This window comes from Triturus cristatus, chromosome 5_2 (assembly GCF_964204655.1).
Source record: "Triturus cristatus chromosome 5_2, aTriCri1.1, whole genome shotgun sequence".
NCBI classification, from domain to species: Eukaryota; Metazoa; Chordata; class Amphibia; order Caudata; family Salamandridae; genus Triturus; species Triturus cristatus.
The window spans coordinates 373,695,129-373,710,091 of record NC_140588.1 but is presented as its reverse complement, the minus strand read 5'-3'; the positions used below and the strand labels follow the sequence as shown (position 1 = coordinate 373,710,091).

Sequence of the window (14,963 nt, the reverse complement as noted above, 5' to 3'; positions counted from 1 at the left end):
GTTTATGCACAAAGGGAACTGATGGTTCCATGCTCAAGAGACGTTTGGTTCTTTTGTTTGCGGTTTAGGAGTAGAACATATCAAATCAATATACTTCCCATAACAAGCCAAGTTCGTAGGGGTTCTGGTTATTAAGCAGAAATCCAAGGCATCCCTGCAGGTTGTAATACCATGCTTTTAACAAGACACAGAAATTGTGGAAGAAATGCGGAACAAATCAAACATTCACCCCCAGTCAAGAGATCTGGGTTAAATCCATTGTTCTTTTGCTCACCATGCCACTCCAGTTTAGACCCAGCCATATGCAAATCAGTAATGACTCAGCTCCTTATGGGAACAGTCGAGCCCGAACTGCCAGACCAGGTCTTCCCTGGAACGGAAATAAGCATCCTGGGACCTGTTTCAGGGTATCACCCCTTATCAGCCAGGCTAGCTTGAATCCAGTGACACGGAGAGCACGGGACCTATGTCTGGGCATACCTGGCACACCTCGGGCGAAAAATGCTGCCACAACAAATGATGGATGGAATGCTGAATAAATCAAACATTCACCACTAGTCAAGAGATCTGGGTTAAATCCATTATTCTTTTGCTCACTATGTCACCCCAGTTTATTTTGTGATGTTGCTATTTTGGCTGTCAGTGAATTCCATGGGTCCGGGTCTTTTTCGGAATGTAGAAGAAATACTCAGGGCATCATTTATGAAAAGTGATGCATCGCTGCGTGAAAACAGCGATGCGTCACTTTTCATTGCGCCCTCCTGCGACACCAATGATGCGTCATATTTACAGTATGACGCATCATGTCGCAAGGAGTTACAGATACGTCAGTATTTCTGACGTATCTGTATGCGCAAAAATGACTAATTGCTGGAGTGTGTCACAAAAGGGACGCAACTCCAGTAATGGGTCATTTCACATGGGCAAGCCCCATGTGAAATGTGCCTGCGTCAGTCTTACGCCTGCTGTGAAGCAGGCGTAAGATATTGACGCATTTGCATCCTAGAAGTGGTGCAGTGAAATCTCATAGATTTCACTGCGTCACTTCTACGAGGCTTACTTGCGTCAGAATGCCCCCCCGTATACATTATACCTGGTGCAGGTATAATGTGACGCAGGGGTTTACAAAGTGACGCATCTACCTAGATGCGTCACTTTGTAAATATGATGCAACATTGCGCATTTTTTATGCCACTGGTGCGTCACAAAAGGTGACGCGCCGGCGGCGCAAAAGTGACGCAAGGGCTCATAAATAAGCCCCAGGGTGCATGATCACCTTTTGGTCTTTGTAGTAGGTGTGGCAAAAGTTTCCCCTTGTAGATCAGCCCGGGTTTCACAGATTTCTTGCGAGGTCGTTGAACTAGGGTCTTGGGCGAAGGACAGTTGTGAGTTTATAAAAGGACTGGAGCGTCACGGCCTCGGAGCCCCGTGTTTTCGTAGCTGCTTGTACTACATGTGTACAGCTGCCCTGAAAACGGAACCAGTTTGGCATTTCTTCTGGAATACTGTGTAAATTCACGTAAACTGAATACACACTGAGGGGCTTATTTATGAGCCTTTGCGTCACTATTTGCGCCGCCGGCACATCACTTTTTGTGATGCACCAGCGGCGTAAAAAATGCGCAATGTTGCGTCATATTTACAAAGTGACGCATCTAGGTAGATGCGTGACTTTGTAAACCCCTGCACCACATTATACCTGCGCCAGGTATGATGTATGCGGGGGGGGCATTCTGACGCAAGTAAGCCTCGTAGAAGTGACGCAGTGAAATCTATGAGATTCCACTGCGCTACTTCTAGGATGCAAATGAGTCAATATCTTACGCCTGCTTCACAGCAGGCGTAAGACTGATGCAGGCACATTTCACATGGGACTTGCCCATGTGAAATGACCCATTACTGGAGTTGCGTCCCTTTTGTGACACACTCCAGCAGTGAGTCATTTTTGCACCTACAGATACGTCAGAAATACTGACGTATCTGTAACTCCTTGCGACATGATGCGTCATACTGTAAATATGAAGCATCATTGGTGTAGCAAGGAGGGCGCAATGAAAAGTGATGCATCGCTGTTTTCACGCAGCGATGCATCACTTTTCATAAATGAGGCCCCCTATGTCGAAAGCACCAAGGTGCACTGGAACGGCAGAGGTGTACGGATGGGTCCACTGCCCAAAAAGTGGGCTTTGGTCATTGGGATATTAATTACATGGTCTAAAATGTCATTTGGAAATGACACTACCAGTGAGTAGGGGACACAGAGAGCATCATTTATCACATTGGAACGCGTGTTTCCCTGTAGGAATACCCTCCAATCGAATAACATACCCCCAGGCCCTCTCAGACCATGAATATTGTCAAGAGAGAGTGGAATCACAGAATGTTATATATTATATAACAATGCTATGTGACTGGAGTAGCTTGTAAAGAATAGTGAATGGGTCGAGCAACAAGCTACGGGTGGCGCTGTGCTGTACCAGCTATGAATGGCTATTGCAGTATACTGAAAATGGCATTCACTTTCAGCTAGAAACCCCTTCATTACTGTTTTATTTTTACCAAGCATTTTCCTTTTATTCTGCAGCAGTTTGCAGCTACCACGGTACTTAGTACATTAACACCTAAAACTAGCCAATGCTGGTTAGTCGCCCTCTAAATAGCTGAAGGTACAAAATAATTATTGACACATTACTCTAGTAAGGTAGTGTAGTAAAGTTTGTGTGCGTTAATAGACATGCTGTAATGCATTAACGCCCTAGCTCTAATTCTCAAGCACTTAAATGCAAGGCATCACTTACTTGTAAGTTAATGTAATGCAGCAACTGGGTAAACTACAATGCAGCAACAAACTTCACACATACAATAATGAACCCTGCTCTCCGTCTCACTCTCTAATCCCTTCACCCTCGTGGTCTACATTCAACACTGCCGCCCTCTCCCGACCCACTACCCTACTGCCATCGATCCTGCGCATCCCACGCTCCGCCTGTCCCCATCCCTCTGCTCCCCACCTCGCTGCCTCTCAGCACCATCCTTCTGCCCTCTGCCACCCTCCTGCTCGCCTCTTCCTCCTGACAAGCCAGGGCTGCACCACGACATGACCACGGATGGCACAAGGCAGAAGATGTCAAAGGTGAAATACGCACGCACATGTATGTGACCACAGCACACGCTGAAAGGCAATTCAACTACGGACGCCAATCTGATAGCAAAAATAACACACAGAAGATGAAAAACAAGCTCCAATGGGAAGAAATTGCTTCGCGCAAAACGCGAAACTGAAACCAGCAAGCAATGGCCAGGTCACGAGCCTGAAAGTGGTGAAGGCGGGTCTTGTGTAGATGAAGGAGCAGGACTGACAAACAAACGGGAAGGGGGGGCAGCGGGCGAGCGAGAAGGCATCGGACTGGGGGGGATTAGAAAAACAGGAAGAAATTGCCTCACAAAACTGAAACGAGCTAGCAGCTGTGTCTCTGAGAGAGACAGAGGGAAGGGTCTGCTCGAGGAGAGAGACAGAGAGAAGGGGAAACAAATAGTGCTTACCCAGTAATTAAAGGCCACAGTATCATGCCGCCAGTAAAAGATCAAATCCCGGTGGGCGGGGCCAAAAGGAGACAAGGCGGCAACAAGGAGGGACTAAGAAGCCTCCTTTACAATCAGAAGCCAGCGTTTCGCATGGAAGATGACCACAGCACACGCGGAAAGGCAATTCAACCACAGACACCAATCTGATAACAAAAGTAACACAGAGAAGAAGTAAAACAAGCTCCAACGGGAAGAAATTGCCTCGCGCAAAACGCGAAACTGAAACTAGTAAGCAATGGCCAGGTCACAAGCCTGAAAGTGGTGAAGGCGGGTCTTGTGCAGATGAAGGAGCAGGACTGACAAACAAATGGGAAGGGGGGGCAGCGGGCAAGCGAGAAGGCATCGGACTGGGGGGGTTAGAGGAACGGGAAGATATTGCCTCGCAAAACTGAAACGAGCAAGCAGCTGTGTCTCTGAGAGAGACAGAGGGAAGGGTCTGCTCGGGGAGAGAGACAGAGGGAAGGGAAAACAAATAGTGCTTACCCAGTAGTTAAAGGCCACAGTATCATGCCGTCAGTAAAAGATAAAATCCCGGTGGGTGGGGCCAAAAGGAGACAAGGCGGCAACAAGGAGGGACTAAGAAGCCTCCTTTACAATCAGAAGCCAGCGTTTTGCATGGAAGATAACGCCAGCGAATGAGGAAGATGGGCGGGGCTTCAACGCCGCCTCCGAGAGCTTTGGAATCTGTATTGATACCAAGAAGCTCTCGTATGACAAGAGCAGCGCATGCGTGCTGCTTTCGCCGGCAGAGAAACTAAGAATCAGTAGAACCGGATATATGCACATTTAAAGGTTTATGTTAAAATAGTGCTTAAAAGCACAAAGTGCCAACTGTGGTCATCTGGTCGCGCTGGACTGGGATAAAGTCACAAGTTCAGGCAGACGTGATGGAGCGCGGGCCGGATACAGGGACCAAGTTAGCCCCGCTGAGAAATGTACCTTAGATCATGGTTGTGGAGCATTGATCCATGCAGCGACGGTCCCAAAGCACAATTTTACATCCACATTAAAGATGCTTCACACGTCAGAGGTTCCAATGATCTACAAAGGCTGTGATATGGCTGTGTTGCACTGCATTGGTTCCAATGAGAAGGTATGCATCATGGATGCATCACGCAGTGGCAGTTCCGATCAGAAGGCTTGTGTCTTGGCTGTGTCGGTTCAACTAAGGTGCTATGAAGAGCTGAGTTGAGTTTGCGTTGTGCTGCATTGGTTTCAGAACCAGTAGAGTCCACAGCTGGGTTGGAAGAGCACCTTCAGCCCCACTTCCAAGGGTCCAGGACTGGAGGGGCACCACTTGGGGGGATTAGGACTCACAGCAGGTAAAGTGCAGGGGTCAAGATGGATGGAGCCTTTTCTGTCACTGAGGCTCTGATCAGTAGACAAGAAAACTAGCTCTGTGAGTCACTCTGGTCGTCCTGGGTACAAGATGCAAAGCCAGTCCTTCTCATCAGGCAGCAGGGCAGCAGAGTAGCCAGAGAGCAGGGCAGACCTTTTTGAAGCAGAGAAGCAGAGCCATCTCTTCTTCTGAGTCTTCCACAGGTTCAGAAGTGTACAGAAAAGTGGGTCTGAGGCTCTCCTTTTCACACCTGGTGCCCACTTTGAAGTGGAAGAAACCCCTTCTACTTACAGAAGTGTCTGGTGTCTTATTTAATCTGCTACAAACATTTGTCAAGACCAGTAACCTACTACATCCCTTATAAGCTGGTTTCAGGATCAGTAAAAGTAGTGAGCTGGTGATCCTCTCAGTTCTCAATGACTTACAGTTTATGGTGGACAAAGGGGACACTGCCACCCTGGTCCTTTTGGACCTGCCAGCTGCATTTGGCCCCACTGACCATGCTATACTGGTACAGAGGCTAAAGAAACTGAGATGCGATTCTTTGAGGGATGAACGAATGCCCTGTTCATGCAACCTTTTACAGTGGAACCTAGAGTCCCCACATGCAGGATCCTCGAGTAGTCCATTCTGTCACTGCTCTTGTTTAATATCCACATGGTACACTTGGCAGAGCTGCTTGGAAAACAGGGGTACTATTTTACATGTATGCAAATGACACACAACTTGTATTTCATTTATATTTAATCTGCAGAGAAACAACTCCACCCTGACAGCTCTATTCCACCATCCAAATTAGGGTGCATCCTGGCAGGGATTCAGAGCTGGATGTCTGCCAACGTCCAAAAATAGAACCCAGCTAAAACTGAATTGGTGATCACTGGCAATAACATCACCACACTAGATCCCTCGGTCTAGCAGGGATTGGTGTGAATCACTGCCCCCTCCCGACTAGGAGGGTACACACCCTGGTCTTCAGTATGGACACACAGCTAAATCTAGAACATCTGCTAACACAAGTGGGCAGCACCTCTTTCTGGCAGTCAAAGCTGGTTAAGCAAACACTCGCTTTTGTGCTGGTAATGCAAGCATTAGTCTTGTCAAAACTCAACTACTCTAAAGTCATTTATTTGGGGATATCAGATAAGGCGCTTAATGGCTGCAGAACACAGTTGTCTGGTTAGTTTCAGGCAGCCCCAGGTTCCAGCCCATTTTCCCTGATCTTGAGCCAGCTGGATCGGCTGCTGGCAAGGAAGAGAGCTTTAGTTAAGGCCCTGGTGATGAGCGCTTCCTCCATGGCGCAGCTCTGCAGTTTCTAAACGACAGGCTGTGCAGACCCTGCGATCAAGAGAGCTGTGGACACTTGCATCCCGGGGCCCACACCAAGACTTAAGGGACAGATCTTTATTTGTAAATGTCGCCAGAGAATGGAATAAACTCTGGATGAAATTCGGATAATCTTCCAATTGCTCCCTTTTCAAAGGGATAAGACTTACTTATTTAAGCAATAATATTCTGTGGCACCACGCTATTCCTGCAGTTTTTTCCACATGGTATGGTTGTCTTATCTTTTGTATTTCTTTCTCTTGTCATTTTGTTTTTTATTATTTGTTTTAGCGGCTCTGAAGGTTCGGCGTGTGTGCACTTGCAATATTAAATAAAAAGAGATACAAATACTTATCTCCGTGCATGCAGTTATCCAATGTGGTCTCAGTGACTCGCCAATCCAGCCTTCCTTTATATTGGTTTGTGTGTTATTTTAGATCAATTTTAATAAGATTCCAGTTTTGCCAGCCATTTTATTTCCTTTTTACAAAACTGTGTGTAAGAAACATATAGAAATGATAACTACATAATTGGAAGTTTTGATTTGTCTGAGATTTAAAGCTAATTAAACAGCAATTTCATAAATCTCAGTATGTTTCATTCTGCAGGATATGAGGTCAATGCATTCGGATTTATCAATGAGAGTTCCTCCGTATGAAGCTGACTGCTTTAATTCCACATGTGTGCAGAGAGCTACACAGCTTCTTTCTAAAATTAACAATCTTCTAGCGCTGACAGAGGGGATTCTTTTCTGCCAGGTAACCTATTTCTTTTTATCTGCTACTGAATCATAATGAATTTATTTAAGTACAGGCATGTATTTTTCCATCTCAGCTTTTCATTTGATATTCAGAAACATTAAACATCTCCACTTTGGTACAGAATCATGGTATTTGAGAAATTATAATTGTTTACATTTTATTTTACAAAGCATTCATGCCTATCGAAAAAGCAGAATTTTCATATTTTTGGGATTAAATAAACGATCCTTTATATATAGAGCTGTAGATGAATAACAGTGAATTATGGGATGTTTTTCACAGAGGGGTTCTGAGTCACATGAAATAGACAACGAGAGCGAAGCTCGAGTTGTGTGTGATATCACCCAGAACCGTAAAATGAAAAACATCCCCGGTAATTCACTTTTTACCCATCTATAATTTTATGTTCTGTATGGCCCCCAAAATCATCCAATCCTGTTTTCAACTGCTTCACTGTGACAGAGGAGTAATAGGGAAGCCATACATAACATGGCCTCTGTTAAGTATCCCTGTCCCACAGGTTAAAAAACAAGTCTTATCTACCATCCTTGAGCAACACCCACCACCTTTCCTGCCTCCCTTCCTACTCCTGCTGCTGTGCTTTCTGCTTTCATTCAAAGGAGGCCTGTAATGCATTTATGACATCACAACCATGGGTAACCAGTTTTGTAATCAACTTTTGCTATGTCATGGCAGTGGGTTTTGAGATTCTGAAACTGAAATAAACTATAGAGGCTCTCCATGAGAGCCATACATAACAAAGTAAAATATAGCAAAACTGATGAAGTTAGACTGACCTTGTTAGAAACAATCTAGCTAGGATCCCTACCAGTGGAGGAAGATCATAAACCAGAAGAAAATATGGGATTGGCTTTGCAGCCCAACTCCATGGTGCTGGCTGCCTCCTTTGCCCATCAATAGCTTAGCCTCCATTCCTCTGTAATCTTTTATTCCCTAGGTTTTTTTATTTTTAGGTCTCGCTTAGGCAGCGCTTTCGCTGTCTCTTCGAGACATGCAGTATACACTGTAGCGTGGAAGCTTCATGGAAGCTCCGCCCACTCTTCGGCCATCTTTTTCATTGGCTCAGGTCTTAAATGCTGCCTTCCGATTGGTTTAAGGCTTGTTAGTCCCTCCTCCTGACGACCATGTCGTCATTTGTATCCTTCAAAGGCTACTGGCCCCTTTACTCCCACACACACCACACTTTCTTCTGGCCCTGACGGTTTGCTCTCAGTGAAGGTCACAGCTTCTCAGAATGAAAGGGGGAGCACACGGTCTAATGAGAATGGCACGCAATTGATGACGTGCTCTCTTCCTGACCAGCTTTAAATGGAAGGCAGCGAGCGAGTTGATTATCGGATCCCCACAGAAATCCTCCAAAATGTTAACACAGCATCTCCCCGTTCACTATCACACTAAGTACAGTGAACAAAGGAAGAAAAAAGGTTGTCTTTAATGGTACAAGAAACTTAAAAATAAAACTTCGATCACACCAATGTTACGGGGGTATAAATGCACCTTAAACGTTCTCAAATATAAATAATAAAGCTGAAAACAAAATTATCACACGATATATACTCTTAAAGAATGTAATTTTTCATGCAAAAAGGAAACCGTGGCTCCTATGTAGCAAAGGATTGTGGGAATGCAAATTTTCCACGAGTATTGGGCTTCCTGCAGACGCCATTTCCTGTACTACTGTCTTGTAATGGGACTTAGCTCTCTTTATTAATTAGCTGCATAAAATGCTGCTCCTCTCTTTTCAAATTGCTATAAAACATGTCGCTGCAAAAAGGATTAATTCTTGTTCCGAGGGTCAAATGAGTTTTAAGCGCAATCCTCCAGCTGTTGAAAATTATGTCAATTTATTTGTACTTTGTGGCTTCGTGGGTGGTGCGACCCTACCACGAACCTCAAGTTTCCAAACTACAGTATAATATTATATATTTGTTTGCAGATTCGCAGAGCGCGAACTCGACCCGGAGATATTGGAGTGTTTTACGGGCACTACAGATTGCTGAGCTGACGCCGGGGCTCGAACCTGGTTCTCCGCTCCAAGGTCAGCAGCTCTGGCCGTGAGACCACATCCTCTCATGAACGGAGAATGCAAAAATTAACAACTGTCCCTCACCTCCGACAGCAATGATTTCTTCATCTACTCATTTTGTTTGGGGAATGAGTACTACAGGCTGTGGTTGGATATCCCTGTTAGATGTGTGAGGGTGCAGTACCTCTGGTCATTACTAGATGTCCCTGCATAGTCAGCATCTACACAGCTGCCAAGGTTTCATATTGCTTATATGTAACATTTCCATTATTTCAGTGTCATTATGAGTGACAATCAACGACTATGAGTGGAACTTATTAGCGAGGGCTAGATTGGGCAATAAAACGGTGTGCCTGGGTCAACTAAGAAATGAGTACCGAGGCAGTTGATATGCAGCAAAAGTGCCCAGGATGACTGCAGGAGGGTCGGAGAGCGCCCATAGCAGTTTGGATTGGTACTCAATGCGCCAGGTTCGAATTGATGAGATGGCTTAGAGCTATGAATAGGTGAGGATCATAGAGTACCAGGACACACTGGAAGAACAGTAGCACTCCATAGCAGCAGCAGGAGGGTAACTGGACAGAAGCACCAGTGAATGGACAGAAGCAACAGTGAATGTAAAAGGGAATCTTATAGAGGAGCAGAGAATGATAGCGACATTGGTTGCAGTGCAGTAAAAGTTCTCGTGACAACAAGAATCGGCAATTAGCCCCATCATATTTAACATTTATATGAGCCCTCTACCTGCCATCATTAGATCTCATAATGTTAACTTAGTGAATTATGCAGACGACACCCAGCTTATCCTGTCTTCAGAGGGTGAGCAATCAGTGTCTCTAACAGACTTTCATGCATGTCTGCAGGATATAGCAACCAGATTTGCCCCAAGTACACCCAGTGCACCCATTAATGGTTGGGCACTCGTTGGGTTTGCAATCTTAGCTTGCCTAGTGCTGATGAAGAATCAAGCTGTTAGACCTGTAAGGCCTGTAAAAACATAAGGACAATTGGATGAAGAAGGGAATGTAAGTGAGTGCATAACAAAATGCAATGCCAGGGCGTTACAGGGTCATCTGCAATATTTGAACCAGAGGACATTGAGGTAATCTACTCAGAAGGGAAAGCTCCATCTGATATCTGAAATGGCCAACTGGATCAGAGTCCAGAAACCCCCTACTCAGAGTTTTCCTATTATGTAGGGCAGCAGTGTACAGGAGTTCCATGAAACCTGCACCAAGGACACAGACTGCACTGAAGAAACTTATACCTCAGACACCATCCTAGGGGTACGACAGGAGTCTCAAAGCCAGGACAAGCACCAGTCTTGAGAGAGCCAGGCAAAGCTTCGAGCCCTGAGACTATCCCAAAGAGCCTCAACAGTCTTGTCCACTGTTTCTGACCCCATTTGACACCGACAGCCAATCTCAGCTCTGGAGAAGCCTTGAGCTAAGGTCACGTAGGCTCAAGCTAGTCCATGCCTTCTCAGTCCCAATGTTCCAAAACAACATCTTTGGCCCTGAAGTCAACTCCGAAATGGTTTTGTTTTTTTTGTTCATTTAAATAAAACGTATTTATTGAATGATGTTGATGTCTTCAAAGTAAGATAATAGTAAGATAAGGAGCAACATGACTGAGCCGTTGTGATGTACTTTCAATGAACTATTTGAGACATTATACCACATACCAAACAATAATAACCATTATTAAAACCAAATCAGTAACTGAGGGAAATTTTATCGGAGGGGAGTTGAGATAGAGAAAGTTAATGGGAGAGGGGATGAAGAGGTCTCATTTAGACCCAGGAGGTTGGGGGCAGGGTTGACAGGCAAGGGGCATGGAAGGGGCAATAGAATTAGTTGCAGAGGAAGCGAAGCGCAGGTATCTACTGGCCTGCTGCATGGTAATTCAACCACAGATAAGTGTAGATCAGTATTTATAAGGGCATCAGAGAGCAAGTGATGGGGACAGAGTGATGTCAGAGAAGAGAGATTTTGTTAATGAACCACTTTAGATGTTGGGGAAGGGAGTTCCAACATGTATCTCTTACAAAAATTGAGAGGGCCCTTTGTGAAACCAAAGGACTAGAGTACAATCTAGACAAAGTAACAATATATCTTTTGGTTGTCAAATACTGAGAGCACTCTTACTCATTCACTCACCTAGGTCACACACATTCCATCATGGGGGATACAGTAACAATTGAAAAAGCAGTGTGCCAGCCACAAGAGAAGTATTGAAACTATTATGTATCATTTTATTAAAAACATGCCTAACAATTGTGGCAAATAAAAAAACTGTTAAAGATACATAGTATATATTGTTCAAAATTAAAAGACATCACACCATGAATAAACAAATAGACAGACTCAATAACAATAACAAAGACAATACAGACGAGAGTATTAAAAGACACTACAATTTGTACTAAAGGGACCATATCTGCGTGAAGTAATGTTGGGGCTGGAATCTGATGTATGAGAGACAATCAATATCTAGTGTGGCAGCCCACTGCACAGATTATGGTTACCACGGATGTATAATCCGTGCAGTGGGCTGCCACACTAGATATTAATTGTCTTTGGTACATCAGGGTCCAGCCCCAACAATACTTCACACGGATATGGTCCCTTTATGATAAAGTGTAGTGTCTTTTAATACTCTTGTCTGTCTGTATTGTCTTTGTTATTGAGTCTGTATTAATTTATTAATGGTGTTATGTTTTTAGATTTTGAACAATATATACTATGTATGATTCACTGGTTTTTAATTTGCCACAATTATTTTACATGTTTTTAATAAATTGATACATAATATTTTCAATACTTCTCTTTTGGAATGGCACACTGCTTTTTCAATTGTTACTATATTCCCCATGATGGAATTTGTGTGATCTAGGTGAGTGAATGAGCAAGAGTTCTCTCAGTATCTGCCAACCAAAGGATATATTGTTACTTTTTCTAGTTCCAACATGTAGCCAAAGGGCATTTACAGAGGTCCCTAGCCTCCTCTCTCCACAGTGCACAACTCTCTGCATTGTCCCATTTAACGAAAGTTTGGAACCAAGATGTGGCAGAATGGGGGAACTTGTACTTCATTTCCAAGGTTATCACTAATTTCGCTAGCAGGGGGGCTACATTGGCTTAGCGGGAGGCAGCACAGTCTATCTTGGACCTCTTGTATAAGCCTAACGCTATGGAAAGCCAGTCTGAGGGAATTGGGTGCTCATGGCAGAAGTAAGTAGATTTGTAACATCGGTCCAGAAGGGTCTGAGAGGAGGGAGCAGCTCCACAGTGTATGCATGAAACCTGCGTTGTCAGTTGAACATGCTTGTTAAAGTATTTGGTTATAGTGAGTGGAGTTAGATAAGCTCTGTGAAGCACATAGTACTGTATTAATGTAAATTTGGCATTGCCAGGAATGAGATGGGAAATCTTAAGGGTGAGGGACCCTTCCTTATCATGGAAGACTCTACCAGCCTTGTCCTCCCACTGCTCTCTGAGGTGTTCCAGTGTAGGGGGCACAGAAAAGAGGGCAGAAGAGCTCGCTATACTATGTGTCTGCGTCCCAGACCTATAGTATGAAAGGCTTGGGTGAACAGACGGGGTTAAGGTTGAGCCCATGATGTGACAAAGTCACTGCAGTGTGCGATATAGGGTATTGTAGTGTGAGAATTGCCCCCAATGAAGCTTGTAGGTGTCAATGAGTTCAGGTAAAGGGAGTAACTGGTCATCCACAAATAGGTCACCCACCATCAGGAGATTAGAGTCATGCCAGTGAATTAGTGATGTAGAGGCAAGTGGGCCAGCAACTGAATTGCCTCTGCTTATGGGGCGAGACCCTTGGTCAGGCGCAAAGCCAATAAGTAACAGCGAAGAGCCACCCTGAGGAGCAGAGAATGGGAGTGGGGTCATCTGGAACTTGAGAGTAGTAATGTCTCAAACTGTTAGCAGTGGCATAAGGACAGATGTCTTTGCAAGTAAGAGGCCTGAGAGCCACCTGCTCAACCACTGTAGTTGGGCTGCAAGGTAGTAAAGCTCCAGATGTGGTGTCCTAAGCTACCCTTGTGAGCAGGGAATATTTCAAGAGCCACCCTCTGCCTGCCTGTACCACAGATCACTTCTCTACGGAGTTTATTCAGGTCACAGAAAAAGGAAGGGGGCAAGATGAGCGGTAGATTGGAAAAATAATGGAGTAACCAGAGAAGGGCCACTATTTTCGAAAATCGCTATACGGCCAATTGGTGCCAGTGGGAGTGTTTTCCAAAATCCAGTCTAGAAAGAGACGAAAGACAAAGTCCTAGACAAGTTGCTCTGAAGGAGATCCTGATCAAAGTGGTACAGTCTAATAACCAAATAGCAGAATGCGGTGCCATCCCAGCCCAGCGTAAAGGGTTGCTATCTAGATTAAGAAGAGTGGACGGAAGATTGGGAGACAGCGGGAAAGCACTTGATTTGGTCCATTTAACTCGAAGTCTGGACACTGCCGCAGAGTCAGTGAGTATTTGCAATATATCAGAAGCGAGGGCTAGACAATCCTTTAAATAAAGAAAGAAGTTGTCAGTATAAAATGTTATTGAGTGGACCTTGTTAAGAAAAGGGATTTCCCAGAACAAGTCCAACATTCCATGTTTGCCTGCCAACTGCTCCAACATCAGAGCAGAAAGATGAGGGGAGAGAGGACTTGGCTAATCTAATGTGAGCAGTGGTATTGAAGAATAAGGTTTGTATTGAACAGATAAAGCAGGGACAAAATCCAAACTCTCTCAGTACCTGAAATAAATATTCCCAGCAAAGGGTGTCACATGCTTTTTTGAGATCTATGCTGAGAGCCACAAACCACAGGAAGGAAAGAGGGGCAGCCTCTGGCACCCTGTATAGATGACTGACATTTTGGGAGGTGTTCCTGCAGGGTATGGAGCTGTTCTGGTCTGGGTGAATGAGACTGGGCAGGAGAGGGAGGATAAGTGTAGAAGGGTTTATAAGAGAAATCATTGGATGGACGCCCTTGTTTCAGCAAAGGGAAAAATAAACCCTGTTTTGAGATAATGGGATGTAACCTTCTTCAAGAGAAGTGTCATAGAGCTCTGGTAGCTTGAGAGCCAAAATGTCCACAAAGTCCTTATAAAAGGTCTTTTGGTAAGCGATCCATCCAGGTCATTTACCAGCAGGAAGATCACAGATTTCCACGTTTATTGTTTGAGAAGTAATAGTGGCCTCTAACTACTCCATTTCCTGGCAGTTGATATCAGGGAGGGAGATATTGGCTAAGTAGGCCAGAATTTGAGTGGAAGTATTGGCATAGAGGGGTTCATAGTAATGTCAGGAATCCAATAGAATCTCCTGTTGAGATTGCACAAGGAAGCCGGAGGGGTCATGGAGTTCAGTTACAGGGGTTTCGGAGAAATCACTGGTAGAAGGGGGCGTGACTTGCCGCATGCCAAGATGGCTGCCAGCTAGAGGAGCTCTGCAAGCTGTCTCCACTCCCCATGCCAATACAGAGCCTGGAGATGCCCTGTGCACCTGTAGAGGTGTACCAAGCTCCACAGAATCAGGGGGCATCCACAAGCTCCAAAGAATCAGGGGGCATCCACTGAGTGGTTTGGCAGGCTTGTGAGGGCGCCCCATCGCAAAGATGGCTCATAAGATGGCGGCAGGCCAGCCTGAGCATCTGTTACAGCCCTGGATGCCCGTCCTGGTAGAGGACTGGCTGGACCTGGAATAATCTTTGATGCTGGCACTGTACAGGCTGCGAGCCTGGCCCCGGGGGAGAGAGGTGCTTGAGGAAGGCAGCCTTGTGACCTGGCATGCATGTGACAGCCGCTTCTCCTCATTGCAAGCTACCGGGACCCTGCACAGCTGTGGACTGCTAGCGCAATGTGTGCACAATTGTGAGCCAGACTCCGGGG

At 45.1% G+C, this 14,963-nt stretch overlaps 1 protein-coding gene across 1 annotated transcript in view; it reads left to right on the top strand.

Annotated features, from left to right (window-relative positions):
* Positions 1–14,963, top strand: part of CAGE1 (cancer antigen 1) — a 498,804-nt gene that overhangs the window by 202,128 nt on the left and 281,713 nt on the right. Inside the window, exon 4 of the mRNA XM_085606352.1 lies at positions 6,859–7,008. Coding sequence (XP_085462478.1) covers positions 6,859–7,008 — 150 coding nt within the window. The remainder of the gene's footprint in view (positions 1–6,858; positions 7,009–14,963) is intronic.